This window comes from Haliaeetus albicilla, chromosome 8 (genome assembly GCF_947461875.1).
Source record: "Haliaeetus albicilla chromosome 8, bHalAlb1.1, whole genome shotgun sequence".
NCBI lineage: Eukaryota > Metazoa > Chordata > Aves > Accipitriformes > Accipitridae > Haliaeetus > Haliaeetus albicilla.
Window position 1 is genome coordinate 42528084 of NC_091490.1, and position 25796 is coordinate 42553879.

At 41.4% G+C, this 25796-nt stretch overlaps 1 protein-coding gene across 2 annotated transcripts in view; it reads left to right on the forward strand.

Moving 5' to 3' along the window:
- Nucleotides 1–25796, forward strand: part of INSR (insulin receptor) — a 62852-nt gene that overhangs the window by 12023 nt on the left and 25033 nt on the right. For both annotated transcript variants that reach the window (XM_069790358.1, XM_069790357.1), the window contains exon 2: nt 2401–2952. In XM_069790358.1, coding sequence (XP_069646459.1) covers nt 2412–2952 — 541 coding nt within the window. In that variant the 5' untranslated portion in view covers nt 2401–2411. The remainder of the gene's footprint in view (nt 1–2400; nt 2953–25796) is intronic.

Sequence of the window (25796 nt, forward strand, 5' to 3'; positions counted from 1 at the left end):
TTCTGTATGAGAGCTGGTGAAAAATACAAAAATGTTTCTAAAATGCAAACAACTGCCTGATTGTGGATGTATACTTCCAGCTCTGGTAGATTTATATGATTATTTAACACTTCATAATGCTTTGCTGTTTATTCCCAAGCTTCGCTTCTCTCTTTTTAGCAGCGCTCTCGGAGCAGGGATAGCTGTGTGGATCAGGGGGTTGTCTGGGGGCCAGCTTGTGGCCAGTTTCTAGTGACTTTCCTAATTCTAATTGAAATGATGAAAGGCTCGGGTAATTATGCTTAGTCTATAGATGCATTTTGTGGCCTTGAGCCACAATAAAAGCCTACAGCTTTTACTCTTGAAAGTAGTTTTTAGTCTGTAGAGTTGAGCTGTATTTTTTGACCGTTCCTTAAGGTCAGTTGTATTCATTCAGATTATTCTAGGTAGTACTTTATACTGTGATACAGCAATTGGTCATGGGTACCACCTCAGCATGCTGTATTTTGCCTGATTGTGCTCAGGAAGCAGTGAATAAGAACCAGGATGCTGGATTCTGCATTTATCAGATAGCTTTAGCTGCACTGGTGACTTGTATGTTGAGTTTCAGTGTTTGAGTTTTATTTGTCCTGTTGTTTCTCCTTTCATGAAGAAACCACTGGCCTGGCCTGTCACACACTTGCTTCCTTGGAAATACCTGTCTTAATTAAATAAATATTTAGAGTACTGAAACTGAATCTGTTGCTCTCCCAGTTCTTGTAGCCCACAGTTGGGATGTGCAGCAAGGCAGCTTTCTGGCTTACTTCCACTTTGGCTGCAGTTTTTCATGGGGCAAAGAGGTTGCTGCTAGTTGGTCTTCACATTTCCTTTCCCACTTCTAAAAAGTACATCCTTGATCTTTGAGGCACTGTGTGCATTAGCTTGTTCTTCCAGAAAGCAATTTATGAAACGGCTTGGATATAGTGCCAAAAAATCCCATTGGGCAATAACATTGCTTCAAATCCTATATTAGTGTTGCCAAATTTATTTTTTTTATTGCAGTGGAGCAAATTTTTGAATAATCATTAAGACGTTTGCATAGAATTTATTTTTAACCCACACAGCAGTGGTCTGTGTAAAACCATGAGGAGTCAGACAATTGTAACTATTAAACATCTGTCTCTACATCAATTTCATAAGGCCTGATTGTTGCTGGGTGATTTCTTGAAGCTGTGATGTGGTAATTTTATAGTTGGTAAAGCTTTACATACAGTGACAAAAAGAGTAAAGATCTTGTGCTTTTAATTCTTGGTGGGGAGATTGTCTCAGCAATAGACAGAAGAGAATCCCTAAAGTGGATGCAGTCTTAAAAAAAAAAAAAAAAAAAAAAAATTAAAAAAGAATCCACCTGGACAGGACAGGTAGACGATAGTTTAGCACCATTGTATTGCCAAGCAGGCTTGCCTTTCCACGGGCTTCTCCCTTGAACATTGAGGTCTGGGTGTATATTTTTATGAAGTTTGGTTTTGAAAGGGTCATCTGAGGGACTTCTGTTGTGCTATGCAGGCATGGTGCTCTAAATTTCCTTCTTGATTTCTTACCTGTGCTTAGAGTTAAAAGAAAATATTTCCCTATTCAAACTCTTCGCTTTCCATTTTTTCCTTTTGTTGGTGCCTTGATTCATATTGTTCTGCTTACCTTCTAATTTATGCTTCATGTTATTGTTCGCTTTGCCAGTTCTTTGGGTTACCGGTTCTACTAAATAAACTGTCCAGATAGTCAAGACAGAGATTTGCAACCTTGAGAAAATAATAACAAAAAAGCCTAAACACCTAATCTGAAAAGAAAGCTTAGAACAAAAATTACTAGTGTAGTAAATTACTCCTGTCAAAAAAGTCTAGGCAAGAGTGTCGGCTGTGCTCTTGCATGTGTGTATTTCCAGGTTTTTCTGCTCTCTTCCGAAGCACTACCATTTCCTAGCTATTATTCTTTTCCTATCTTCCCCTCCCTGCAACCATTCTAAATTACTTCCTCTAATCCACTGGTATTAATTGCACAATCTGAGATGAGGTAGGTGTGTCACTGGCAACTATCTAAAGAAAACAGATTCTGTTGCATAGACATCTCTTACTTCTGTAAACGCTGAATGACGTCTAAGGACTGGTGTTACAACTGCAGTCGTGATAGAGGTAATATCCAGAAACTCAAGATGGCAGAAAAAATTATGAAATACTCTTTCAGTCTTATTTTGTAATCATATAACAGGGAATGTTCCCCCCAGTATATTTCTTAACACTTGAAGCATGCTTTATTGAAAATGACCTAGTCGTGAATTCTGAGTGTAGCTATATATTATGGTGCAGTTGGACAAAACTGTATTTAGAAAACTGAAACAATTACCATTTCTTAAATAAATAAACAACATTGTTCTTTGCTTTCCAGTTTGCAGAAGCATGGACATTCGCAACAATCTGACCCGGCTGAACATGCTTGAGAACTGCACTGTGATTGAGGGCCACTTGCAAATATTGCTGATGTTTAAAACCAAGCCCGAAGATTTCCGTGAGCTCAGCTTTCCTAAACTGACTATGATTACAGACTACTTGCTTCTTTTTCGCGTGTATGGCCTGGAGAGTTTAAAGGGACTTTTCCCCAACCTCACTGTGATTCGAGGAACTCATCTGTTTTTTAACTACGCGCTAGTCATTTTTGAAATGGTTCACCTAAAAGAGATTGGCCTCTATAACCTGATGAACATTACTCGAGGCGCTGTGCGGATTGAGAAGAACAACGAATTATGTTACTTGTCCACGATTGACTGGTCAAGGATTTTGGATTCTGTAGAAGATAATTACATCGTGGCCAACAAGGACGACAAAGAAGAGTGTGGAGATGTGTGTCCGGGAACTGTGAAAGGGAAGAGCAACTGTCCGCCTACTGTGATAAATGGCATTTTCATTGAACGCTGCTGGACCCATGATCGCTGTCAGAGAGGTGAGTCTGCAGAGTCACGTATGTCAACTGTGGTTTTGTGGTCAGTTTTTAACCTGTCAGATCTATTGGAGGGTTAATAGGTACCTATTAATTGCTACCTTTTAGCACAGGTTCCTAAAAGTAAGGCTCAAAATTGATGTTAGACAGGTGAAGAGAGGACCTTTGGGCGGGGGCTGTTCTAGAAGTTCTTTCACCTGCTTGAATAATGTGTTTGGTTTCCCTGGAAATTACGGACTGCCTAGAACTCACAAGTTTAACGGACTGTGGGTGTAACTGGTATCTGGTATAATATTTAAACTGGCATTAGTATCTCTGGTGGGGTTTGGGTAGGGGATTAAAAGTCCAGATTGACTGAAAGGCTGCAGCAGGCAAAAACAGAACAGCGGGGAAAAGTCTTTATGGAATAAACCCAACTCAAGAAAGGTGCAATTACGTTTTTACTGAAACCTTCCTGCCATAAAAAGGTGTAAGATATGCGGATGAGTGAGCAACATTTGCACAGAATAAGAAGCTGGAAGCCAAGTCAGACCTGAGGGAAAAGGAGAAGGAGGAGAGAGGACCTGGACAGGGATTGCCCAGAGCGGGAGTCCTGGGGAGGGTGAAATAACTGGGCTTTGAGCCTGGGGTTTTGGTTCAGGGGAGAAGGTATGTTCAGAAAGCTAGCTGCTGTTGCAATCCCTGAACTCCAGTTCTTAAACTGTGTTAGGGTCGCTTTTAATTTCATACAGATTTGTGTTTTCCAAACTCGGAACTGAGCTTAAGTTTAGTTTTAATTATATATTTATTTTGATTTATGTTAAAACTGACTGACGGGGAGCAAAGTGAATTGAGGTAAAACTGACACATTTAGAGTTGTCTGTCTTTCTGGAGGTAGTGCATCCAAATGAAGCAGTGTGTCCTAAGACGAAATTAGGAAACTTGCGGGCTGGAGAGAATTTCTTGCCAAGCTTTAAAGGGCAATTCTGAGCGCTAAGTGCCAAATTTGAGAAGGAATTCCTACCAGTATGCATAAACTAATGAAATTAATGTGGTTTCCCCTCTGCTACTCCTCACCCCAAAATCGTCTAGCTTCCTTTTAAAGAAAGTGGTTATTTTTTGTCGCCAGAATAACAGGGTATGGGCAAGAAGATGCAAACATGTATGTGTGTTCCTTTTTTAAAATGAAAAATAAGGTTATAAAGCATTTTAGTTTGTAAACTCTTTTGGTATATGATTATCAGCAGCACTGAAACCTGGTTTCTTACACGTTCGTGCTTTATGTTTTCTGCTATTTCATAAGGTTAAAGATCTAACTGAAACTTTTTCTGTGGCTAGACCATTCATAATGTCCCTCATTCCTGTGAATTTTCTGGGGCTGTGCTACAGCAGGCTGGAATGTATGGTTTCTCTCCTTTATATGACTGCCTATTTCCATGAAACCTGTAGGAATGTAGTATTTTACCATTGGGGCAGAAATCTCAGCTCCTGAGCCTCTCATACAAATTCAGCTAAATTTATTGGAGAATACCCGGACAGTATCACACGTTATCTTAGCTTAGTTACCTAAGGAAGCCAAGCTACTAAGTCCATTTGACTTGAATTTGAGATTGAAATTTGAATTTGAAAATGGTTTCAAAAGTAATTATATACAGATGCTCCCATCTGGTTTTCTGTGTTCCTTGTAGAAGATTTAGAGAAGCAATGCTTCTATGTATTTTGGCTGTAATTGATATGCGTTTTCAAAATCACTTAACAAGCCACGCTTACCTTTGTTTTGAATGGTAAGATTTGTACTTTTGTTTATTGGTAGCTGGTGTTCTCGACAAGCTGCTATCTGTATTGTATTGTGCGTTGTGACACCTACCTGTATGCTTCTAAAGTTATTTTAACAGCTTGAGTAGTCTTTTAGATTTTTCAGACTTTTTTGAGTAGTCTTTAGACTCTCAGCACACATGCACGCTAGTAACTATGGTAGAGATTAAGTGACATTTTAGTGAACCTGCTGGTGGAATCACTGTGTTCTCTGTTCTCATGCCAGCCATAGTGTATCCTTAGCATGTGTATTTGTTTTGTCAAGATTATGAAGAGCTTGTGTGAATTGTACTTTGGATTTCCTTAGCCTGAAGAGCCTCATAGCAACTCCCAGTACTGAGGGTATTAATGTCATTAAATCTTCCCTCTGCATTTTTGCAGTTTGTCTGGGAGTCTTCAGCAGCTAATGTTGTGCTGAAGTCTCCTGTCTCTCTGTTTTTAAGTGCATTCCCTTCTTTCATTTTTGTTTGTCTTTTGACCAATGCTGGAGTGAAATGTAGCAATTTCAGTGTAACTTTATTGGGGGAAGTTTGGTTTTTGTGTTGTTTGTTTTAAGGCAGGTTATTTGTATCCCTAGTTTGTTTTTATAAAATTTGGTGTAGAATCTCCTGTTTGCTATTTTTTGGTTTTCCATCTGTGGATGGGAAGTTGTTGCTGCCTAAACTGATAGCACTGCTGCCCTGGGACTGCGGGTCAGGCTATTTTGTTTGCTGTTTTGTCTACCGGAAAAAATCCTTACAGAATATGTAAATATTGATTGTTTTGATGTTACAGAGCGTGTGTCAATTGACAGAGACAAGTCCCAAGCTGGCAAGCTTTTCCAGCCTGCTAAGCTTTGAGTCTTCTTGGAGAAAATTAGGAGATGGGCAAGAAGTTTGAGAGCGCGCACATGGGAAAGCTGAAAGATGTCGCAGAAAGGTCTTGTGGGAGTGGGAAGGGAGATGGCAGCGGTTGGGGTTGGAGTGGGGTCCCGGCTGTCCCCTATCTCTTCCACACCAGTCCCTGACCTTCCCCTTCCTGCTCTCTGGTCGCTTCCTTCACGTTATCCCTGCCACATCTCATATTGGTCATGCATCTTTGATAGTTCTTTATTTTAATCAGCACAGATATCCCAGTTAACTCCAAAACTAACTTTCAGTTATAGCATGTAATTATCTCTGAGGCACACATCCAAGTCTCTGAATCATCCTTGCAGCTATAACTCCAGCCCAGAAATTTTTTCAGTTGGTGATAACATGTTCAAGACAACAAAGTAAAGGATCTTCTTACAGATGTTAGAGTGAAGGTTGTGGATGAAACTGGTTGGGAGGAACTGAAATGATTTGTGGGCAGCTGCACACTTTGAAAAAACAGTTGCAATATTGAGGAATCTGTGTCTGAGTGCAGAGATGTGTAGGTGGATATACCATAGACTGAGATTGGTCGGGATGTGTTTCCTGAAAGTTTTCTGTTCTTTTTTCTAAATTACTTGTGTTGGTGTGAAAAGCAAGTCAGTTCAATTAAGGCCAACTCATGTTATATTTTGGGTAGGAAGGGAGGGAACTATGTAGTCAGTTTGGAATTTGGGTCTAGCCTTATGCTGTTTATGGCAGCCAAGTGCTGTTCCTGTTCTGGAGGTTTTGTACCTCTTCAGCCCACATTTTTATAAGGTTTTTTTTACATACTTACTTTTATTGCCGTAAAAACGTAGTTCTTGATTTGGTGCAGTATGTTCATGCAGAGAGTGTCTTTGCTGAAGAATGCAGACAACAAAAATGCTGAAATGCCACGTCCTAGACCTCAGTCTAGATCTGCCAAACATGATTTTCATATTTTGCATTTTTTTCCACATGTGTTTTTTTTATGTAATAAAAATGCTATATGTCTGTCACTCCACTTGCGGAAGGAACAATTCCCTCTGAAATAGGATTTCCTGCCAATTCTCTTTGCAGTCACTCTTCTCTGTCCATACATAATTTGAAGCCGTCTGATGTTTTTGACGGTCTAATTATAAAGGCGGGTTCAGCCTTTTACTTGCGTATTGGGTCATCTGGAGGTGGAGTAAGGTAATAGCCAGGAAAAGTAGGATGAGCAAATAAAAATGACGAGGAAAATTATCTGCAATATCAGACAGTCCCTTGGTGAATATTGTAGGGCCACATTCCTGGAATATAAGGATGGATATGCAAAATATAGGCTTTGTTCCGTAGAGGATATGATGAAATTTAAGTTCTCCTATTCATACTGAATGAAACTTTTGTAGGAGTCTGTTATCTTCTTGATCTGGGGACTTCACGCTACCAGGAAATTTGAGTTATTAGGAGTGTGGGCCATTTCAGGTTTGTAGATAGACTCTTTCTTCAATCTATGATCTGGCTTTGAGAGTTGTGTCTCTCAATTAGTGCAATCTAGAATTTGTTACAAAGTGTTAACCTCTTGAAAAGAAAGTGGAAAGTATGAAACCATTTGGGCCAGTTGAAGAGTATGGTAAAACAGAGCTGATAGAAGGGATGACAGTCTGGAGTAATTGACATTCAAAGGAGCTGCTGAAGGAAGGTACTCTATGAAAATAATAATGTTTGTCCAGATTTTTTTTTAATGATGTTGGGGAAGCAGGTCTGGAGACTAGGGATGGAACAGAATCTCTTTTTAATTTTCCTGTGATTTGTCCAAGGAAAATTCTGGGACAGGTAGGGGTCAGGTAAGGAACCGAAGAGTAGCTTTAGTAGCTTGCTTTGTTTCCTAGTACACGCAACACAACAAAGCAGTCAGAAAAACATTGCTCAGCCTGAAATGTCTTTCAACTGCTGTGAAATAGCACCAAGTGCTTTTAAAGAGACCAGTGCCAGAAGAAATTCTGCAACTATGAACATCTTCAAGGCAGGTTTGAATAACAAAGTTTAGAGGTGTGTGTGGGAAACGTTTTGTGATGTTTACTTAGGTAGAAATATTACTTAGCAACAGCTTCCTGTAATTTTTATGTGCTGGGAATTTCTGTAACCATAAGCTTAGTTTTATTACCTTTGTATGGGAAAGGGTCTCAAAGCACTGAACAGACTTAGCTAACCTCAAGGGTGAGATATTTTTAAAGCTTCAAACACAAAAGAAATTTTTCCAGTTGCTACCATATGAAGTGGAAGTGCTCCCTTTATTTCGAGATCTGATAAGAACTGCCTTTTTTTTTCCCCCTAGCTCTGACAAATGCCAGATGGAAGTTGACACCCGATAATCTCACTGGGGCGTCTGTTCTGAACCTTGCCAAGCGACAGCTTTATTGAGCGCATGTAGTGCTTGTGGTTGGGGCTATTGTGATGCTTGCAAATGGCTAGACATCCTAAACTAATTCACTTTAGCTTATTAAAAGTAGTTAAGAGATTTATGGTGCTTGATGGTGTGATACAGCCCAGAATTGGGGCAAAAGGGGTGGAAACAATCACTCCATACAAATGGCTGTTTAAGAGTATACTATTTACTTTAAAAACACCAAATAAAACTTGGGACGATGAAGAAGCATCTAGTTAGGCTTTTCTCCACTGACCTGGGGTGACACAAGACTGTAGGATTTCAATACTTACAGTTTCAACTTGCTGAGAAATCCCCATGCGTGCAGCTGTTATGGTCTCACCACATTTATGTTTCTTTGGCTTCTTCACTGCTGCATCTTTATTAAATGCAGGAGGGCTGAAGATTTTCTTCCCTCGCCCCAATTCCTGACCAGCACTTTAGACAGAAGCCACTGTCTGATCCGTTCCATCTTTAGTGCATTTGAACAAGAACTAATTCCTAGCTCACCCAACAGTTAATAAGCAGTAAATTGAGAGAATTCTCTGCAAAGTTAAGATATCTTAATTTCTGTACGGAGGTCTTGTCAAGGCAAAGGTTTTTGATTAGTTATAAAGGAGAAAGAGGTATGTTGCTGCTGATACGGTGAAAATTGGAAAAGTTTTCATCTTGTTTGGTCTAAGCTGCCTTTTTAATTCTTTCATCCTTAGCCCCTTCCCCAAGACACTTGTTATTTAAATCAGTGTCTGGGCCGCTGAGGAGGCTGAGAGGAGTTTATTACTTCACATGCAGTGGTTCAGAACTTATGTTACTGGAAGTTGTTTTAAGATCTCTGTTCGATCTTCAGTGGTGACGTCGACTGCTTGTGATTTCCAAGGGTGGCGTGCCAAGGGTACTTCAGGTAAAATACTTATTTTTCCCACTTCAAGAACAGTTCCAAGTTACCTTATTGGCTTAAACAAGGGAACCTGCACTGCCCTTTGTTAGATAAAATGTAGAAGACTGACTACACTTGGCAGACACATTTGTTGGAAAATGCTGTTGTCTGGGCATGGATGTAGAAGTGGGAAGTCACAGAATTTAAAAAAAAAAAAAGGAATAATAATAGTGAGCAACAGAGTTAACCTGTGTTAGTAATGCATGAATGGGAGAGCTGCAAATGGTTCACCTGGTATGATGTGTTTGCTCAGGAAGGAGGAGACTTGTTTCATTCAGAGTAAATCCTGCTGAATGTTGGGTGTGCTTTGGTGCCCTAAGTGAAGATAAGGAGTTGGCCAGCTTATATATCCTGTATGTTTTCCTCCATTCACCCCTCCTTAATGACGGCAGAACAATCATTCTGTATCTTAAATCTTGAAAATTTTAACTAATTGTAAAAGTTTTCTAGATCACATGCAATTCTGATGCCACTTCCTGGATTTAGGCAAACGGAGCAAAATAAATTTAAGCCGTGTATGATGGTATAGCATTCTTTCATTTTATGATGAAGGAACTGGAAATCTTTGTTGTAGAAGGCTTTGAAGGGATTGTGAACGGTTGAGTCCATACAAAGAAGTGTATTCACCGTGTGTGAGAAGACCAGCTGAAATATGTCACTTGGCAAAGCTCTCTGAAACATCTTTCTCTATCAGAAATTGGATTTGACAGGGATTGCCTCTGTAAGTAAATTTTGTGTTTTTAAAAAAAAAAAAAAAAGCCACCACAAAACAAAACACAAAAAAGGTCAAAAAAACCCAGGTGTAACCAGTGCAAGGATTGTTTCTAACTGAAAGGTTGAGGATTTCAGGACCTTTTGATTAATTACAGAGCTGGTGAATAACCAACTGGGTCCTGGAGGAAGCAACACTTACCCTTCACTCAGTTTGTAACAATGGCTGGTTAAAAGTTCAATGATCATGCTTCCCAATTATATCCTATAATTGTGTGCAAGTTCCTATTGGTGGGATGTGAATGAACTTGCTGGGATGTTTATGCTTCTTAATGAGGGTGGTTGGTTAGCTAAAAAAAAAAAAATGTTGGGTAGGGGGAAGTTGTGGGGGTACTGGCTGGGAATGTCTGGCAGCGGGCTGAGCTGCTTGGTACGTGCCTGTAGTTATTTCAGTTGCTGCTTTGATCCCAAGTTTGCGGCTGGCATTGCGTAAGCGTACAAACCAGCGTGCTGCGGCTTGGTCACTGAAATACTGTAGATTACAGCTGTGTGCGTTCATCGTCTTTATCTAGATTTTTTAGATGAGGGTAATGGGGGGGGCACTGTGCTGGCTGGGCTGACATTGTTTGAGAGGTGCTTTTATTTTGGCTTGTGACATTTAAAACAAACAGAGAATTAACTTTGGCTCTGTGTAGTGCTTACATGTTGGCTAAGCGACTATAATGTTTTCATTTGAGTCTGGTTTCCTTGTGAATCTGTATTTAAATGAACTAAAAAAACAAGGCAGAACGCTCGGCACCTGTTCACATCCAAAAAGTTTTCTAATGTGTAATTTCCTTCTCCCTTCTTCAAAATAGGGTCAGAATTGCTGTCGAGGAGAAGGACACAGGCAAGGCAGGAGGATGCTCTGTGCTAATAAGGAGCTTCTAGCTCAGTAGCCTCAGTGTGAATTCCTTAATTTAAGAATGCGCTTTCTTATTTACCTGGCGAGACGCTGGCTCGTGGGCATCTTGAGAGGTTGGAGGCTCTGAGGAAGAAGATCTTTTGAAGGAAATCCCATAAAAGAGTTGGAAAGGAAGTCCAGTTAGAATAGCATTCAGCAGAATGCTGGGATTAATTTTCTTCTACATATTTTTAAAGAACTCGGAGTGTATGTGGTTTTGCTGGCATCACTTTGGTGTGCTCCAGAAAAATAAATGTGATTTTAATTGTGTGTATCAGGTTAGAGGTGCCCTTTTTCAAGGATGTTAAGAAATACTGCTCTATTGTAATTGTAAATTAGGCAATTTCAGCTTCTGCAGACATCAGCTCCCCCACTGTAGTTGCTGAAGCACTGGCAGGTGCCAAACAGTTGAGCTGTTAAGTATTATGACCCTTGTTTATATGCAAGCATAATGAGGGTGACAGGTATTTAGTGAGATTGATCTGATGAAGACTGTAAAATTTGCAAGGTCTTTTTAGTTGGGGAAGGCGAATTTCATTAATCTGTTCATAGATCTACTCCAATCTTTTGTTTTCTGTGCAATTTGAAGGCTTCTGGAGATGTACACATCTTATTGCTGGTCACTTGGGACTCCTACGGAGTTGCTGCTGGTATGTGGCCACGCTGGAATTTCAGGGCCCTGACACGAGGAGCTGAGCCTGAGCTCAAGTTACAGGGAAAGACCGATGTTTTTTAAGTCAATGCGCAGAGTTAAGGCAACTTAGGTAGCAAACTTTTCAGAGATCAGAGGAAATATCTGCAGACTGAGCAGCAGTAATGTCTAAGGTTGCTGGCTTTCTGGTTCTTCGTGATCCTCTCAGTTCACTTTAGCCTCACCCCTGAGCATGGCTCCTCATTCAGTGTTTTTAAAAAGTAAATTGTCTGGGGCAGGGAGGGAGGAGCTTGGTCTCAATTTGTTCGTCAAAATAAAGCCTGCTGGACTGTAGGATAGTAAGGAAGGAAAGGGTTTATAGGTCAAGGGAACAGGCATGGCTTGGAGTTGTGTAGCCATAATTTCCAACTCAATTTTCAATATTTTCTCTGATTTTGTAGCTGTGGGGGTTTAATTATATTAACAGCACACAGCATTATTGCAACGTAAGGCTTTAATACCCATGGGCAGGGTCGAAGGAGCCACACGTACGGTGAGGGAGAGGTTGGTAACAGAAGGATGTATTCTGCAGTGTTTCAGAGATGCAGGAACAGATGGACCTTTCCTGCCGAGAGGAAGGAGTTCAGTGCTGAGATCTAACGTTCTCGTGTGGCAAAACTGCAAGGCAGTTTGCATGACAGAAAATGGGGTTGCTCATATGCTGGCTGATTTTTCCCCTATTGATGTGAAGAGGGACAAGTCTGATAGTGTGTGTTCAAGGGAAGGATTATTTAGTGTCTGTGGGAGAGCTGCTGAACTTGGCAGCTTTGCTTTCAATAATGCGAGTGAGATGCTGTTAGCTTCCGAGTTGTTTGTTCTGAAATAGCTGAGAATAGTAACTGAGATTTTACTAAGCAACCTGTTGCAAAAAAATCAAGTTCCAGCTACTGCACTGACCTGAGCATCTGGAAATCTCTTGCACAGAAACTTCAGACATCACGCTAAAACTGTGTCATATAGGCAACTTTTTATGATTGAGAAAGTACGTAAAGAATGCTTGCACTCAAAGGTGGGCTTGAACCCTGCTAATCATTAAAGACATGATTAGAAAATCTTAGGAATGATACAGGAAGCTTTACCAGTGTATTGGGTTTCCTAGGAATAAGGCACGTGCAATTCAGCAGACATCATGGGATAACTAAGCACTTTTCTGTTACCATTTTAAACTTCATTAGGCATCCATGTTGCATTACAACACTGCAAAGATTTTATGAGCAGTGAAAGTATTCATTAAAATCTGAGTATCAGACAAAAGCTTTTCTTGTCTTTGCTGAAAAGACAAACCAATTATATTCTATGGGTAGTGAAAACTTAACAGCAATGATTTAATAAAATGAATAGGACTTGTTTTTTCTGGTCTTCAGTCTTTTCTGAATGTCATCTTTCTGAAGGAAGGCTGATTGCACTGGATGTGTTTACACAGCTTCAGTTTGAGATGAATGAGTCCAAGAGTTCCCTTGTAAGTACCCCTCAAAAGCTCCCAAAAGCCAGAGAGGAAATGGAGCTCCTCGGTGTGATGTCTGACTGTCTGAAAGTCTCGCCCAGTGGAGCCTTAACACGGCTTAAAGGAATAAGGCTTTTGTTTTAAAACTGTATTTGAAGTGAAGCCTTTAAAGCTCTATAAACCGTTTCTCTGTTCGTTCAATTCTGTGGATTTTAGGCTCGGGGAATCTGCACGCTCTGTGTTTCTGGCAGAAGGGAAAGCGTAACAGGCAGTAGCAGTCTCACTTGGAGACCTAATGAAAAAGCATTTACATGGAAACTGGTGCTTTATCTGAAACAACTTCTCACCTCATCGGCAGGTTTCTACAATTATTAAATTAGCAAAAGAAATGTCATGTGTAGATTACCTTTTCCTTAGGCTTCTCTTCCACACTTCAATAACCTTATCTCCAGGGCTGCTTAAATAATTTGTATGGTGTTTGGCTGCTCATTCAGTGCTTAGATATCAAGTTTCTAGTCCACAAGTCTATTAGAACTCGGTATCTGCATCAAGTGTCAGTTTTTGTTCTGGGGAATATAAAATGTTCTCCTTTGAGCCTGTACAGTGCATGAATTTGGTGGGTGTGAGAAGAAAAACGTCCTCGTGTTTTGCATGGCTCTGTTGGCGAAAGGAGGAGTTGCTGCATGACAGTTCTTGTTGTTCAGCAGTGGGGAAGAGCTTGTTGTTTTTCCACATGCTCTAATCTGTGATAACAAAGAACTCCAGATTGTGTTTTCCAAACACACTTTAGGTCTCTCAGTACTCACGTTTGCCAGTGACTAACGACTGTGGTAATACATCCATCCACCCAAAGCCTAATTTGAAGTGGCTGAGTTTCAAATACGAGCCTTTCTTTGATACTGAAGGAGGCTGAGCAGGACTCAGCGATAAACTGTGAAGTGTTTTGCGTCGTACTAAGTATTTTGCAGAGGATTGTGCGCTGGATGTGGACTTGGATGCCACCGATCCCTTCTCAGTGCTGCTGTTGGCCTCTTGGGTGGTTCTGTGTCCCTCTCTGTGCCTGGGTGTAACGTGGAGCTGATCAGAGCGACCCGCTGATGAGCTAGAAAACTTCAGATGGTGAATGCAGGAAGTGCCTCAAGGCAGAATTTAACTTTAAGATGGGTTTAGACAAACAACTGTCAGGAACGCCTTAGGTAAAGTATTTGATCTGGCCTTGGACAGGTGGATGGACTGGGCGGCATCTCAAAAAAACTTCTTCAGCTCCCTTCCAGTTGAAGATCGCTTTCAGTAACGGCAGCTCTGTGCTGAGATTTGAAACCTCTATAGTTTGCTTAAGAAAAAGACTCTTTGTCTCTGGAGAAACTGATATGGCTTCAGGTTTCTTGTAGAGGAGAGTCCCATCTCTTTTTCTTGCTAGATAACGCTAGTTTGTGTAATTTTTTTTTTCCCCAGAGGACTCTATCCTTTGTAAGGTTATTTCCATAAGTTTCCCCTACACTCACAGTAATTACCCCATTTAGGGTTCGGCAGGTGTCGCGGCTCACGCTAGGGTATCAATTAGACCAGCTCTGAATAGTCTTAATCGCTCTAAAATGGACAATGCTGATGGTAGCTGGTGATTAGACCGTATCTTGACTCCCATGCTGATAAACATCCATGAAGCTGAAGCTTTTTAGCAACCGTGGCGCACGCCTGCACAATTCGTGTTATGTAAGCAGATCCTGTTTCTCTTGATGGCCGAGCATAGTTTAACGGGCAGATAATGAGACTTTTGCTACTACTGTACTTCCTTATTATTGAACAAAGTGACTTCAGTGACGGTCACTTTTATTTTAAGAGCTTGCCAAAGCAGAGGCATGAAATAAAACAGAATTTTCACGATTCTGACAACTGACAGTTGGATCCATTAACTATTGTGGAAGAAAGATTGAGAATCCAAGTTCTCCTCGGAGTTTAATGTAACTTCAGAAGATTCAGTTCCCTCGTCGTTGGTCTTTCCTTGTTGGGATGGCACAACTAGTTTGGAATTAAATTCCTTCAGATTACAACTTTTGCTTGCATAATTTACAAGGAGAAATAGATTAATAGCCTCTGAGGGCGGCTTGCGCAATGTAGTTAATGGGTTTTGTACTAATCTATGGAAATTTGTTTTTCCTTAGGGTTGTATTTGTGTGGCTTTTGGTCGTTTTTATAACTTTTCATTTGGCCCTTTGATTAGAGAAGCAGAGTGATGTGGCACAGCACACATCCTATAGATCAAAAACTACAGGGATCAGTATGTTTGTGATGAGAAGCCATTAAGCAGATATATCTCTGGATAGAGCTGAGTTGGATAGTTTGTGCAGAGCCACATATTATTATGCATTGAATTACTTGAAAACGGGTATTCCTGGTATGCCAAAGATGAGTGGGGTGAGTAGTAAATAAAAATACATTTCATAGAGAGGTCTCAACTGCTTGGCTCTGGGACTGCAAGCAAACAGTATCTATTTCAGTACAGCTAAGTAAATTCTTATACCTAGAAATAAACTGTGGAGAGTATACTTACAGCTTTGGGCAAAGAGAGAAGGGTGTATAAATTAGTGGGCATGAGCTGATGAGGCCAAAATGACTAGAGTGGTTGAGAGAATATTATATGGGTGCATATAACCTATGCATTTGATACTAGTATGTCTAGTAATGAGATACTGCATACATTTCTCCTTTCCACAGTTCAAATATGATTTTGAAAAAAATTATTGTAGGTTCAGGGAAAACCATGACACCTACTAAATTACTGGAAGACATGCTTTATAATATTTAGTTTTGGATGTATCTATGTGGGAAATAAATCTGGTAACAGAAGGATGTATGCGTTAGCCCTTTGGTGAATCCTTCCGTGCGTTGGCTGCTCATGTGGGGTATAACTGGTCTGTTTTGATTCCTGCCAGGTTGTCTGCTGCCAGCCTCGGGTTATGTTGGGGAGCAGGCAGCTGACCAGCAGCACTTCTTCCAAGGGCGCTGCCTGCTTAGGGAGGCTGCTCGAGACCCGGAGTCGCCTTCCCTCTGCTGCTGTCTCCCGTAGTCAGCCTCTCTTGGCACAGAGTGAAACCCTTTACCCTTGGAGTGGCTGGAGTGGGACAGAGACCGGCATTGTGATCAGATTCCCACCGCAGCCGTTCTGTGTCTAGCATGGGTTTGGGCAGCATGCTAAATGACTGTGCACTAAAACAGTTTATATGTCCTGGTAACTTAAGAAAAAAAACATCTGATTGGTAGAGATGGTTAGCTCTGCTGCACGGGAAAATTCATCTTCCAGATATTTCTTTGCACAGCTAGCCTTCAGGTAATACTTTACCTTTCTCTCTCCTCATCCTCTTTGGGCGGTGAAGTGGGAAGGGGGGATCTGGAATAAGTTATGTTCCTTCTTTCTCTCTGCTTCTTTTCAGTATCTTCATCCACAAACAAGTTCAATTTCAGTATCTATGTTTATAATTCATGACTATGCCATGAAATCTGTCCAGATTAAAATCTTAACCTCTGTCTGACATTTCTGTGTAGATCATTAGTTATCAGCTTAATCTCCTTGTGGTTAATCTTATACTTCCGCCCGTTTCATTACCTTTCTCGGTTATGGACAGCTCCACTTTCCTATTTGCTGTAATCTGCACGTCCTTTTTGGTGTAGATTTGCTCTTATTTTGTGTGTGTCAGTTACATTTTACGCATCTTTTCACATAACATATCTAAAATGCAGTCTTCTTTATCCCCACATAGCTGAATGTGTCAACTTAGCTTTCATCTTTCATGCCTTGTTTACTACAACATCCTCCTCTATGGCCTTGAGAAAAGCAATCTTATCCCTCTCTTATCTTTGCAGAAAGCAAAGGTTATACATTTCGCCTCATGCTTTGATCATATCGCTCCTTGTTTTCAGGACAGGGCTTGCAGGTAAAAGTAATGGCTTGTCTTAGACCTATGTTTGGAAAAATTAGGCGGACCTTATTCTTAGACCATCACTGTACATTGAAGCACTTTTGCATATCTCCATTTGTCTCGGTTTCTCAGTAGGGCTGATACCAACTCCCATCCTTCTCTTTTATGGCTTGTCGTGATGCAGCATCTTCTCTCATTCAGCACTAAGCTGCTGACTTCTTACTCTGGTCAGTCCGTGCTGCCGATCACTAAGAAATAAATCGGTCTGATGAGAAGCTTGCCCCTAGCACTGTGCTGATACGGTCACCTGGCTGGAGAGGGAGATGGGTCACATCCTGCTGGTTCAGAAAGCAGAGATCTGTATTCAAAATACAGTATGGATAAAGACTTTACATGCAATTACACTTATTTTTAGGACATCTGTGGCTGCGTGGACCACTTCACTGTGATTCTCTTGGGTCTTCTGGGATCGCAATGTGAGTGAGCAGGTTTGACGGGCGTAGGTTAAAGTGAACAGGGATGTTTGCAAGACGCTGTACATCAGAAAGAGTAATATATAGTTAAATATTAACGTGAAGCTTTCATGAGGCTCCCAGGTGGTGTGTCAACCACTGAATGATAAAAACAAATCCTTAGGTTGTAATAAGGATTGAAATTTAACAAGCCATAACAACAAAAAAGCACCCTCATAGCTGTAAGTAGAACAATGAACAAAGCTTTAAGGAAAAATTCCCCAAATTAACTTTAAAGATTCTGGTCTTGGTCTAAATTACAAATTCTTGGTTCTGATGTACAGAATCAAGTACAATATGAGGTGGCTGATGTCCAAACTGCTTTTAAAATTAACTGCTCCTTACAAATCTCCATGTACCCCAGAGGTTAGGTATGCTGAACAGTTCTGCCCCTTTTTATAGGGAGGTAGATTTCTCTTAGTGGCTCTTTAGCAAATTACTGTCAGAAGGACTGAAGCTCAGAATCTTCTGGCCTCCCAATTCTCACGTACCTGAGGAATAGGAGTGGGTGTGGTGGCTTGTTAATCTTTTTCAATTATAATTAAAGGCACTGACAGCAGCAAAGCCTGGAGTTAGTATCGGTTTGCATGGGGGCATTATATTTAGTGATAACTGGCTGGGGGCTCCAGGTATTGCCTGAAGATGTAGTGTCATTTTGGGGGCTTGCATATTAAAGAAAAACAAGCAAGCAGGCGGAGGTTGGTGGTTATTTCCAATCCCTTATGCTAAGCTCCCATGTAATTTTGAACACAAAGTACAAGGAGCAGGCTTGATCTGCTTGCCAGAGAATGGCACAACAGCAGTGTTGTAGACACTAGGTAAAGTATTTACAGCTTCTCGTCGCTATCCTTGTGTGCACTTTGTGACACTTGTTCCGCCTTTAACAGTGCTGCTGTGTTTTCAAATCAAGCTCCATGTTTTGGTATTTTGAACTTGATTGCCAACAGTTTAGCCGGATTTCTGCAAGTTGTTTTTACCTGCTTGGGGAATCAGCTTGACTGAAGGGTAGTAGGAGAATGAAAACAGACCTAGTCTTGAGTTTTAATTTTTTGTTTGTTTGTTTTTCGTCTTTGTCCCCTAGCTGTCACCACAGAGAGATGCTTTGCTCTAAGTTCATAAGGGGCTTGCTGCCATGGTATAAACACCACATGGACTGCTTAAAATGCATGAAAGGAAAAAGGTTCTTTGATCTTTATCCTGTCTGGGCAATATTAGGCATACTCGAGTGGGAGGCATCCACTTCTCTGTGTAAATAGATAAGGTGACAGGAGAGCAGGAGTGAAAACCTTCAAGGGAGAGAAACAGAAAGGTCTAGAAGATCTGTGAAATGAGAGCCTGTCCTGAAGGTTCAATGGGAGAAGATGAGGAACTTTCATAGCTGAGGTTTGTAGCCTAAGTCCTATCCCCCAAAATAAGAGGTTTTAGTTGGGCTGTCTTACTAACCCCAGCCATGGAGGTGAGCCATCGGATCTGAAGTTACGCAGGGCTTTGTACGCCTGGGCACAGGTACTGCATTGTGTCCTTGGTGTGGTAGCTGGAGAAGCTCGTTTGCAATTGTTTTAACTTCTTCAGAAGATAAAGAGCAAGTGACCAAAGGCATTGTGGATCCATTGCAGTTGATGACTTCCTCCAGGCTTCATCGTATTAAGATGGCTTATACGTAAATATATTTTTATATATTACATAAATAAAAGTATGTGTGTATGTATGTGTGCATGCATAGATGTATGAGTTCCTCCTAGTAAGTTTTCTGTATTCCTTGGCATAATTCACGTATGAGTAAATTTCTCTATTTTCAGAAAAATACGCCACCAGCAGTTGTAGCACAGAAGATAATAGATTACTCCACATTCTGAACAGCAGAAGGTTGGCATGGAAGAGACTGCATTTCTAGAGAGATCTCCTTTTTTCCGCTCTTTTCCTCTATCAACACCAGAGCTCAACCTTTTCCCCCTATCTCCATTCAACAACTTCCTTCACAGACCTCCATATTCTCCATTATCGCAACTGAACAAGGTGGCACACAACTCCAAACTCTTTTATCTTTTCTAAACTCACGTTTGCTGATCCTAACAGGTCCACACAACAGTACCAGCATCTCCTTCGGTTTTAGCTGTGGCGGCTGCTCTTGTCTGGGAGGATGCCTTGCGGGAAGCAGCCGAATACACAGGGTTTGCAAATGGCACCGGTCTTGTTTTGGAATATTTGAGACATTCCCCGTAGCTTCAAATGAGCACGTAACCTGTGAAAGGGTTGGGAGGCGAAACAAGTTTTTTCTTATCCTTACTGATAGACGAGATAAGAGTTGTAACGTTGTCCTGAGAAATGTCAATGGGAAGAGTTTCCTTTACGTTTTAGTAACAGTGTGTTGTTTTTGGAAGTCACTGTCTATGGGAAGGGAGGCACCTGCAGTTAATTTTATCTGTTCCTGTGTAAATACGGACCTCCTAACGTTCCCAACTTGCAGTTCAGTGGAGTTGTGGCATTATGTACTGTAATATCTTATTTTATAAATACCACTTTAATTTTAGTGCTGATTGTAAAACCTTGAACTTATTTGGCACTTGCTCCTTCCTGAGTTAGTGCTAAAAATTGAAATCCTGTGTGTGGATAACAGCATTTGAGTTGATGAGTTTTGGGAGGGTTGTTCCTTGGATGTCTTTGGCGTCGGGGAAAAGGGAGGAATAAATGTTGTTAGAGCAGTTGAGCACTGTGAGTAAGTGGCATAAAGTTTGCTTGAACTTCTTGTGGTTATTTCCTGAATTTTGCTTGATAACTACAGCCAGTGTCAGGTGTTGCTGGCACTCTTCTTGTAGAAGCATGTTAACCTCTTATTTTTTGTTCTGTTCTAGCTTCTGCATTTATTTTGTAGATTCAGGGAGGTCTGAGAGCGCTACTGTTGTTAGTCACTGAGGCGATCAAAAGTCCTTGTGCTCTTTACAGTCTGGTGGACCTCTCTAACTATGTTCTTGCCAGGCACGTTACTGCTGTCGTAATGCCCTGGGAGCAGTTTGCCCTGTGCAGCCCAAGAACTGCCGCTGGTGGGGTTTAGGGTTTAGGTTTCTGCCTCTCTGGTCTCGGTGACTTGAAGAAATAATTGAAGGACATAAGCCACAGTGTAGAGGGGCTGACAGCACACTGTTTTTCTTGCAGCAACCCTCTGTCAACCCACTCTGCTACGGAGCTTTGGATTTATACCTAGTCCTCACTGGACACAGTTTTAATTAATTTTTAATAGCTCTTTTCAACCTTATGATACATTAATGCACTCAGATTAGGTGTCATCTTGACCTGTTCAGATCAAGTAAATGCTTACAAGAAAATAGAAGATCACAAGTAAAAAAAATTTAAAATTGTTTTACAGGTAAAAATTACATTCTAGAACTCTGTAACAAACACTACTTAACGACTTACTGAATTTGGAGTCTTTCTGACAGGAAGAGAATGAGTTAATCTTGAGGAAAAGTGATCAAGTAGAAAATGCTATGTATGTATAACATGATTTAATATATAATTTTATAAGGAGGTCAGATTCATATGGATTTCAATAGCAGCAATGCTGCTCAGCACTTGCAGAAATTCAGGAAACAAGCACAAACTCCGTAGTGCTAAATTAAGATCACGTGCTTGCAGCACACACTCAGAGGAGTTACTGCTGTGGGCGATTAGTCCTCGGGTTTCATTTTTTTTCCTTGTTGGTTTTGTTTTTGTTTAGAACCACAAGAACCCATTTCTACAGAGGTCATTATCGTGACTCTACAGTTAGGAAATTAAATTACAGTTCCCGCTGCAACTGTAACTCAAGTATGATTATATGTGTGTGTGCAAGACTATTCATGGATAAATTTATATGACAGATATTACAGCCATTTACAGTAGGAGAAAAAAACACAGGGAAATGCAGAGCACTCTGATACTGTTTCTGTGGGACTCTGGCTTTGAATTATATGCTTGTGCACGTCCTATAACATTACACTAACCTAAGCTCTGGCATTGAGCGATACGTATTGCGGCCAAAACAAGCCATTTTAAGCTGTGTCAATGCCGGGTTCGTACTGGCTTCCTCCTACGGTTTTCTCCTGGTTATAAATACGCCTCACGAGTCAAACGCTCACCATGAGAAAAAAACCCCTGCAATCGCCAGTTACATTGCGTTAGCCTAATGAGTTTTGCAGTGTTGTGGGCAGAGAGCGGCGCGGGCTGCCGTGCAAGCGGTGGGAGGCGAGGGCTTGTTTGGGGAGCCCCGTTCTGGGTGGCTGGCAAGGGGTTAAGGCGTATTTGCCTTGTGCAGATAGCGGAGCGGTTGGATGCCTCCCTGTGCAGGCAGCAAATGCATTGGCTGAGGTTGAGGGCGGTTCTCCTGCCGCAGTTGTTTTCTGTCCTGGACTTTGTTGGATCTGGAGCCTCTTAATTGCCTTGTCTGTAATCAAAATACCAGCTTGTGTAATTCATGAAAAAGGACCCGTCGGTGTAAGGCGAGTTTGCTTCTTGCCGCTGGCTCGTCCAGCGGCCAAGAGGAGTGACTTGCGTGGGATGGGGCTGGTGGCCCGGGCTGCCGCTGCTGACCCACGTTCACATGGATGGGGCTTGTTATTGCACAGTAGAAAGAGCGTGTCAATTCATGACAGATCGGTCCCAAAACCACGTGGGAACATCTGTCCCTGTACAGTATATATGCAGCACCTTGATGTTCATACGTGTGGTTTAGAATTCTTCTTAATGAACTGCGTACCTCTTATCATACCCAAACCACCATGGATTTGAATACTTAATTCAGTTCACCCAGGACACTGCTATTTAAACCCATCCAGTGGCAGAGCATCCCAAAGGAACAACAACACTTACCCTGAGTTACTTTCATCTTTTTTTTTTCCTTTTTCTGATAATTGACTGCTTTTCTTTTGTTAGCAGAAAGCAAGAGACAAGACCTGACCCAAGCATGTTTAATCATACTTCAGTATTCAGACACACTGTGTTTATTAGCTGAACAGCTTAATGCTTAATTGACTTGCCTGTTAAATGTGGATCTCCTGGTTACCTGTGTTGGCTCGGGAATATGTTTACAGTATCAGTGTGTTTTGTTTCCACCTGAAGCACAGGGAAGTGGCGAAATGACGGGAACGATCCACAGAAGTAGAAATTCCTTTGCGCTGAGTCTGCTGCCTTTTGTCCCCCCCAGCTGGGCCTCAGCAGCATGAAGAAATGTCAGTTTGAATCTATAATCAGAAAGGTTTGGGAAATGCATTGTTTCCTAAGTCTTTGGAGCCACTCTAGCTAGCTAGTTAAATATTTATTCACCTCTGGAACAACAGGTTTGAACCTCTGTCGGCTCCGTTTCTCCCCCATCCAGGGCAGGTTAGTTAAGTGTTATCTGTTTGTCATCTTTGGGACAGGGATTTTCAAAGTTCTGTTCTTAAAGATCTGATGAAGCGGTTTCGTGGCTGTGATGAACAGCTTTGCTCCGGTACCGGTGCTGAAGCCCTTTTCCTGCAGCAGCTTTTATGGTACAGTGTGGTGGCTTCTGCCCCTACCCCAAAATAGCTGTTCCCCTGTCTCTAACTAGGATTTATGAAGTTCCTGTTTGACTTTCTCCAGTTCTGGGAGGAATGAAGAGAATTTACTTTTTTCCCAATGCTGAGAGGGAGGCACTGCATTGTCCAAAAGTCCCGCGGCATTAACCAGAGGCTGGGGCTGCGTAGATGCTATGCCTAAGCATACCCTGTGCCTCCTTGGTTTGTACCGGACCATGCCACAGCCCCCAAAAGTGTGATCTCATTGTGAAGAGGTGAATCTACATGGGCCAATGACAATTATTGGAGCCTGCAAACCTCGATCACGAAGGGTTAATGAGGTGCACTTGGTCAGCATAAACCTATTCAATGTCATCCTGCAGTGAAAGCCTAATGTGGCAGCAAAAAAAAAAAAACCAAACAAAAAAAACCATCTGACCCATCCAGAGTCACATAGCATGGATGCTGCAGAAATAGTTATAAGAAGTGGCAGTGAAGATATGCTGGAGAGGTTTCTACGTGACTTTCAGGTGCTTTCTAGCATGCGTACTTTGATAATGCCAAGACGACATCTATTCAGGATCTTGCATAATGAGGATTTGCACAAAATAGTGATTGACAATTTCTGGTCTTGAGTGCTTAATGGAAAAAAAGATGTTGCCTTGGCTGCTTTGCTTTCTTCAAGCTGTCTTTTAGACATCAAAAGCTCATAGAACAGGAAAAAGAGAAGCATTAAGAACAGTTTAAAAATAGTTTCATTGTATCTTCTAAAAGCCTTTAGAGTTGAGAATTTAAAGTTTCTGCCCTGTGAATATTTGCAGCTGGGTTCAAAATGTGTAAATAAGCATAGGACTTTGAAGATTAGTTTCCATAACAGATTAAAAAAGTACAGTGTAGTGTAATGTTAAATAGGTGCCATGTGTCACTGGGTGTTTTGCATGAGGACCAACTCTTCTCAATCACCTGTCTGCTCCACTGACTCCTTGAGAAACAAATGTTGTCATTTGAATATTTTAAACTTTGTAGTCCTCAAACATGAAACAGACCCAGGAAAATACCCTTTTGCAGGAAGCGCTGATGATGAACACTGTGACTTGCGCTGCCAGCGCTCACCCTCCAGCTTGCACAAATCATTGCTGCATGCATTTGCTGTAGCAGTTACTTTCCAGCTGGATGCTAAACCCACTTCAGGGACGTGTGTGCTGCAGCCAGCGGTGGTACTAGCAAGCGTGGAAGTCCTTGCAAGACATCGGTGTGTCAGTGCCCACTTAGGAACATGGGGAGGTGTGTGAGAAATAGCCCAGACTTTTTTCGCCCCATAAACCTTGATATTTTAGACTGGAATTATTAAGTTTGAAAGTGTTTTGGACTAAATTCTGGAATTTTCTGTCTTGTGTTTTTCTGTTGCCAATATTTCTCATAAACTGCAGCCATAAGTTCTGTTGTTAAACTGTGCTCCATCTGTGGCCTGGTAAAGAATGTATAACCATGCTTTTAAAACAAGCTTCTCATTTTATATTTAGTCTAATACAAGGTATCATCTGCAGGTTGCTTCTATTTGGCAGTTGCATTTCGATCAGTTACTATTTATGACAGGTTCACAAAATAAGACCTATTGCTAGAAAAGGGCAGAAAGTTGGTCAGCATAAAAGAAAATGAATTTGAAATACATGCCTGTGTTTCTTGTTAATGGATGAATCTTGAGGGGTGCACACAGAAAATACCTGCAGTGAGTGACTGACATGGAAGCAGTAAGATATTTGAGATTAAATTGACCTTGTGATAGAATTTCAACCTTATCCATTTCATATTTCTTCAAAGGATTTATCAGGCTGGAACAAACCTGAGGTTGCTCATCTTTACTATCCCGTCTACTGCAGGTATTGCTGCTTATTCCAAGAACGGCATTAACCACTTTAACACACTTAATTCTGCAATCCTTTAACATGGGGCAGAGCACGGCGGAGGGGGATTTTCTTCCTAACCACAGCAGGGGATTTGATCATCAAAACGTTGGTAGCACGCTGTACTATGGATCCTACATGCTGCTCATTTAGTTGAATAAAACTAGACCACGTTCCACTATTGGTCTGCTCATGCACATTAGCCAGAAATTAAAAATGTCATTTTAGCCCCTGCACCTCGGTGTGTCTAGAACCTCCCCAAATAAAGCCCCTTCTGCTTCAACACTGAATATTGGACAGAAAGCTTGGGAAGTTTAAAGGCAGATGATGGTAATTCAGCATGAAGTTACTTGGTCTGCCCAGCACAGATTACAAGAGGACTTATCTCTGTCTTCCTTCCCTGAGGGTGCTCAGACAGGACATCAGCAGCCATTCAGGTGTCCCCTCAGACAAAACTCTCCTCTTTGGTGAGAAGAAGGTGATGTCTTGATCTGCGTCTTGGCAATTCACCATACGGATAAATCCACGCCCATGTCCCCCGTCCCTCATCTAAAGTTCTTCCTCCTGCTGTTTAAATGGCTGCGTCAAAGCCGTACTTGGCTGTGGTGCTTGCTCTTGGAGTGGTGATTTCAGCGTTATTATATCTTTTGTGACTTGAAGTTCTGTGGTGTGTTCTGGTTTAAGCAGTTGGATTTAATTGGTTCAGCCTCGTTTGAGCCGTTAAGACTGAGCGTGAAGGTGCTGAGTGTGGATTTCAGAGTCCTTCCCTTCAGAGCTTCTCTTGATTTGCTCAGCCTCCCCTCCAGCTCTTTGCTCAGCATTAGTCATGGTGTTTGCTCTGAGCTATGCTCCTGCTTGGTTTCTATTTCAAAGCCCAAACCGCTCATTAAAAGTATTGTGAGGCGCTAAGTAACGGGTAATTAAAAAGTAAACCATAAAAACCTCAAGCGGTAACACTCGTGGGTGCCCTTCTTTTTGGATTTGCTGGGAGAGTCACCAAAGAGCTTGTGTTGGGTGCCAGGGCAGCAGGTTTCCTCCGGGGAAACCAGTGACAGGTTGATAGACAGCTAGGAAGCAAATCCTGATAAAGCTGAAGGGGTTTGTATAAGTATTGTTGAGCATGCATTATTTGCAACATTACTGTGGGAAACTTAGTTTCTTAAACTAAAAAAGTAGAATCTTCTGGCTGAAACTGGCTATCGCAGGCTGGGAAGCTCTCGCTG